Genomic DNA, 5,292 nt, shown 5'->3' on the forward strand with positions numbered 1-5,292 from the left:
TCAATGCATAGTCTATTGCCAGGGTTATCGTTATTGGCTAATTTGAGATACAAACTGCCAAAGAGCCCCTTGCAGTCGACTTTTCAGCACAGTTCGATGCTGGTGTTGCCAAGACTGGTCATTCTTGTTTCGCTTGAGGCACAATTGTCAGGGTGTTGGGTTGTGCAGAGTGAGGAGGTTGTCCGCACGCAAGTTCCGCAGTCAATTGTTAGGTAGGGGATAGGAAAGGCCCTGAATTGTAGCCCTGTGCAGCTTCTTATGCATACGTTCTCGTAGTCTCTAACCCCCTTGTCATCCCCTGTTCCGTGGCGCCGCAGGGCCTCCTGGCAGTACCTGCTGATGACGATCAGAATGTTTCGGCGGAAGAACTAGTAGGGGATGCAAGAGCCAAAGCCGAAGTTTGTTCATTGCAAACCACCTTGTTCGAGTTGACTACAGTGGCTCCGGGCTATTTTACAGTTGTGGAGAGGAACACATTGTCATGAACAAATAAGGTTAATGACTTTTCAATAATCCTTAGTAAATAATACGCGGGAAGCAGCTGCCCACCTGTCCTATGAAGTCAAGTTGGCAATCCCCTCAACAATAGCAACGATACCCTCGGCACCAGGGTCAGGTACCTTGCCCCAGTTCTCACCGGCGACATAGACTGCCCTTCCCAGACTCGCCTCCATACCCTTGGTACTATCACGGCCCGTTCTAGCAGCCTCGACCGCCTTCGTCAAGTCACCTTCCTTTTGCAGGGTATCGATGAAGGGAATCAGAGCATCCATCACTGTGCGATCGCCCACTCTCGCAGGCGTCATGGCCTGGAGCCGCTCGAGGGCGCTGCCAGCTGCTTGACTCCAAACTTTTGTGCTAACAGTCTCGCCGGAGGAATTTTGCAAAGCCGCGGCGAATGCGGTGAAGAAGAGCTCGTACAGGGCACCAGATGTACCGTCCATGCTCTCTTCAATTGCGTGCGCGATCGACATCACAGCAGCGCCTGCCGTGGTCGACTCTGTGACGGGGTCCTCGGAGAGGACCCTGAGTACAGCATTTGCGCCGCGGGATAGCGTCGCGCCGCAGTCGCCGTCTCCGACAATACGATCGTCATGTGTGATTTGAGGTTCGGCAGCGAGGAGGGCCTGGCAGGCTTGTGTGACCGAGGAGTTGAATGCTTGAGGAATCACTGTGGGTTGTCGTCAGCTGGTGCCATGTCAAGATGAAGGAGCTGAGCATACACTTTGGGCCAGAGGCCTTGGAAGTGTGGTCTGACGACTTCTCAGAGGCGGACTCGAGAACACGCTCGCCAGTGTATGGCTTGAAAGCCGAGTACGTTTGAGGCCATCCGATAGCCGTTGTCGGAGAGTCGAGGCTGGCGATGATTTCGTCTGTGGCCTTGAGGATGGTAACACTGAAGCCCGATGCATCCAAGCTCGTCATCAAGGTACCAGACAAGATGCGTGTTGGTTGAATGCCCCGGGAATCTGCGCAGGTGTGTCAGCCATACTCGGAAACTCTTTAGCCAAGGAGGTCGACATACTGAGCTTCTGAACCGTGTGGCGTGTGATTGCGCTCAATTCGAGCTGTGACGTGCCTCCCAAATTATTCACGAGAAGCACGGAGCTCTTGGCATCATCGAAATTGACGAACGCCCGATCAGTATCGTCGGTCTTGAGCAGCAAGTCGAGCATACTATTCAACAGGCTGTCGAGACTGGGCTTCGAGTCGAGAACCTGGCATCCGGGTTCATTATGAATACCCATGCCCAGTTCGACCTTGACATTTTGCGGCATCAGCATCGACGGCGGTACCAGGGATGTGAACGTGTCCTTGGGACACACCACAAGTTACGAGACCATCCACAATCTGCTTGCCGACGCTCAACAGCTCGTCGATCGACTTGCCCTGAGCAGACAAGGACCCAAGAACCTTGTGGACAAGGACTGTGCCCGCCAGGCCTCGTCGGCCAACCTTGCCGCTGCGTTGGCGCCCCACCGCCACATCATCCCCAACCACCAGGACCTCAACCCTGTGGCCCCATCGAGCTCTGGCCTTCTCGGCTGCAAGGTGGAAGTGGAAGATGTCACCAGTGTAGTTCTTCACGATCAGGATGGTACCCGCGCTGCCACCAACTGTGCGAATAGCTTCGACGATTTGGGAAACAGACGGAGAGGCAAAAATGTTGCCGGAGACAGCAGCGCTGAGCAGGCCGCGACCAACAAAGGCTGCATGGGCCGGCTCGTGGCCAGCACCTCCACCGGAAATGAGAGTAACGTGATTGGAGGGGTCGTGGTGTGCATTCGAGATGGCTGACTCAAGGTTAGCAGGGTGTGATGGCAAGGGACTGCCATGGGACGGGGTTGGCCTGTACTCTTGATTGTCTTGTTGAAGACGAGCTCGGGGCTGACATCGACCAGCCCTTGCAGGCTGTCAACCACGAGAGCCTGGCCGTCGCTGAAGAAGCTGGTGTCTGTCATTGTTGCTTGGGAACCTTTGTGATCAAAACCGAAAAAGGGTGTAAGCTATGGCGTGCCTCTCACACCCCCGCGAAGCTGAGCCTTGATGGCTTCGACATAGCTATAAGCTCAAGCTCGAACCCCTCATGCCCCGAATTTGTTGATGGCGTCCAATAGGAGACCTGCCGGGATACCGATGAGCTTCCGTTGGCATGCCGTGGCATCGCGTGCCGTCAATACGGCCTAGGCATGATCCTTTGAGGTTCTCCTTCTCCAACCTCCCCTCAACGCCCCCGCGCGTTGGCTTGCCTCTGCCGATCCGTAACGGCAGGGTTCGGGAAAGTAAGGTGGCCGGAAAAGTAGATTACATGCACCATCATCATGAATCTGGTTTATCCGACACGGCGCTCACACCACTTCCGGTCGGCACTGCATCGAGGTTGGTGGAATGAAAGGTCAGTGCATGGTCAGCCCTTGTCCTTGTTGCAGTGGAGGCCCCCACACCCCCTCCCCCATACCATCTGCCCCAGCTTCCCCGCAAACTGGCATGGTCGGAAAAGGTTGGTCTCCCACCTGTTGAGTCGTTTCAGCACACCTCCATCTCCTGGAAACAGGTGGTTAGATCTGGCGTTCATCTGTCAAGATGCAAGTATAAACCCATCCAGAGACGTCACTCAGGGTTCCGAGATCCAGCAGCTTCACCTTCGAGTCAGCAGCCACAGGGTTGACGATCACTGCAAACACCACGAGTTTCGACAACAGAACCAGGCCAAACACACGCTAGAGGCTTTTCAACATGTCTGCCAAACCAGCATCGCCTACTGGCGCTGGCGACGAGAAGAATCACATCTCCCATGTCGAGGCGACCAATGATGATGGCGTTTTCGAGAAGGGCGGCCAGGAAGAGCTCGACCAGTTCGGCGCGCACAAGAAGACAGATCCCAGGGAAATTGCGCTTGTGAAGAAGCTCGACCGCTACATGCTGGTGAGTTCCTTCCTTCCTTTTTCGGGAGGTTCTGCAGCTGACAAACCCAGCCCATCCTTTGGCTCATGTACTTCTTCAACTTCGTAAGTCTGGTCTCTCATGTCTAAGGTGACAGTTTTGCGACTCAGTGTTTCGTGCCAGGTTGTCACAGCTGGGACAAGACTGATATCACATGCCATGATGTGGAGTCATATACTAACAGGGGCAATTCAGCTCGATCGCAATGCTATGATCAACGGACGACTGAATGACCTCGAAGACGATCTTGGTCTCGTCGGAACACAGTACAACACCTGCGTCTCCATCCTATTTGTTGGGTAAGCACCTTCGCTTAACACTCCAATAACCGCAGGAAACAAGACTAATTGACCAAGTTATCTGTGTGGTCAAATTCCCTCCAACATGATCCTCAATCGTGTGCGCCCATCTTGGTACATGTCCGGTAGGTAGCCTTTATGAATGGAGAAGTGAATATCGAGGACTAATGATACTAGGTTTCTGCATGGCGTGGTCCATCACCAGTCTTCTTACCTACAAGGCTCACAACTATGAGACCATGCTCGTCTGCCGCTTCCTCCTCGGTATCACAGAGGCGCCTGTATGTTTTCACAACGATGCCGCCGCTAGCGCACTTTCTAACTGTCGCAGTTCTACCCTGGCGCTCTCTACATGATCAGCATGTTCTATACCCGCAAGGAGATCGCCACTCGCATGGCCGTCTTCTACACGGGCAACATGCTGGCTAGTTCTTTCTCCGGACTCATCGCTGCCGCCATCTTCAACCTCGACGGCAAGCAGGGCCTCGCTGGCTGGCAATGGTAGGTTCAAAGAAATAGAACGCCGGACACCCACGTCAGGAGACCAATGGCTAATGTCGCCGCGAACAGGGTCTTCATCATCCAGGGCGCTCTGTCGATCCTTGTCGCCATCCTTGCCTTCTTCACCCTGCCCGACAGCCCTCTCAAGACCCGTTGGTTGAACCAGGAGGAGCGCGAGCTTGCCCATGCCCGTATCTACACCGATCAGACCGGTCGTCGCGAGGCCACCAGCGTTTGGACTGGTCTCCGCGAGGCCGCCTCGGACTGGCGCGTCTGGGTCTTCTGTCTGATGGACAACCTGCATCTGTCAGCCAATGGTTTCAAGGTGGGTCCACCAAGTTTCTGTCCAAAAAAACAAAACTGACATGCATCGCCGCAGAACTTCCTCCCTACTGTCATTGGCACTCTGGGCTACAGCAGAACCGTCACCCTGGCTCTCACGTGCCCCCCCTACCTCCTTGCAGGCGGCATGAGCGTTGCCGTGTCCTGGTCGTCCGGCCGTTACAACGAGCGCACCTGGCACACCACCATCAGCAAGCTACTCGCCATTCTTGGCTTCGCCCTCTCCGTCGCCACCCTCAACGTGCCCGCACGTATGGTGGGCATCTTCATCTTCTGTGGGTTCACTTACGGGGTGAACAATCTGATATTAGCCTGGACGGCTAGTGTCGTTGGCCAGACGGACGAGAAGAAGGCCGTGGCGATCGCTATGTGCAATACTTTTGGCAATCTGGCTAGTGTCTATACGCCATACCTATGGCCTAGCAAAGATGAACCCCGGTATCTGACTGCGATGCTCGCGAGTATCGGGTTCTCGTTTGGAGTTATTATCTGCGCGTGGGTTATGCGGATCTCGCTCCAGCACCAGAATAAGCAACTTAGGGAGCGGGATCCTGGTGCGATTAACCTGTATGTCTACTAAACATGGGTTGGCTGGCATCTTAGTACCAAGTCTCTCATGTGCGCTCGATGTATGGGGAGGAGGGCATGAGTGTGGGGGAGTTGAATATAGAATATATCGAGATTTCGTCACCAACTTGGTTGTCTG

General features: G+C 54.6%; 2 protein-coding genes across 2 annotated transcripts; one reads left to right on the forward strand and one right to left on the reverse strand.

The window, feature by feature from the left end:
* Positions 1–554: 554 nt before the first annotated feature.
* Positions 555–2,560, reverse strand: VDBG_07776 (dihydroxyacetone kinase; the record flags this gene model as incomplete). The annotated part of the gene is made up of 5 exons (XM_003002271.1): positions 555–1,171; positions 1,224–1,469; positions 1,526–1,760; positions 1,837–2,404; positions 2,526–2,560. The coding sequence occupies 5 exons, from the start codon at positions 2,558–2,560 to the stop codon at positions 555–557; spliced, it is 1,701 nt and encodes a 566-aa protein (XP_003002317.1).
* Positions 2,561–3,237: 677 nt separating this feature from the next.
* On the forward strand, positions 3,238–5,166 carry VDBG_07777 (MFS transporter; the record flags this gene model as incomplete). Its single annotated transcript, XM_003002272.1, has 8 exons — positions 3,238–3,426; positions 3,477–3,509; positions 3,640–3,743; positions 3,801–3,868; positions 3,921–4,024; positions 4,075–4,244; positions 4,314–4,569; positions 4,624–5,166. The coding sequence occupies 8 exons, from the start codon at positions 3,238–3,240 to the stop codon at positions 5,164–5,166; spliced, it is 1,467 nt and encodes a 488-aa protein (XP_003002318.1).
* Positions 5,167–5,292: the final 126 nt, after the last annotated feature.

The sequence above is a fragment of the Verticillium alfalfae genome, genomic scaffold, assembly GCF_000150825.1.
Source record: "Verticillium alfalfae VaMs.102 supercont1.10 genomic scaffold, whole genome shotgun sequence".
Lineage (NCBI taxonomy): Eukaryota > Fungi > Ascomycota > Sordariomycetes > Glomerellales > Plectosphaerellaceae > Verticillium > Verticillium alfalfae.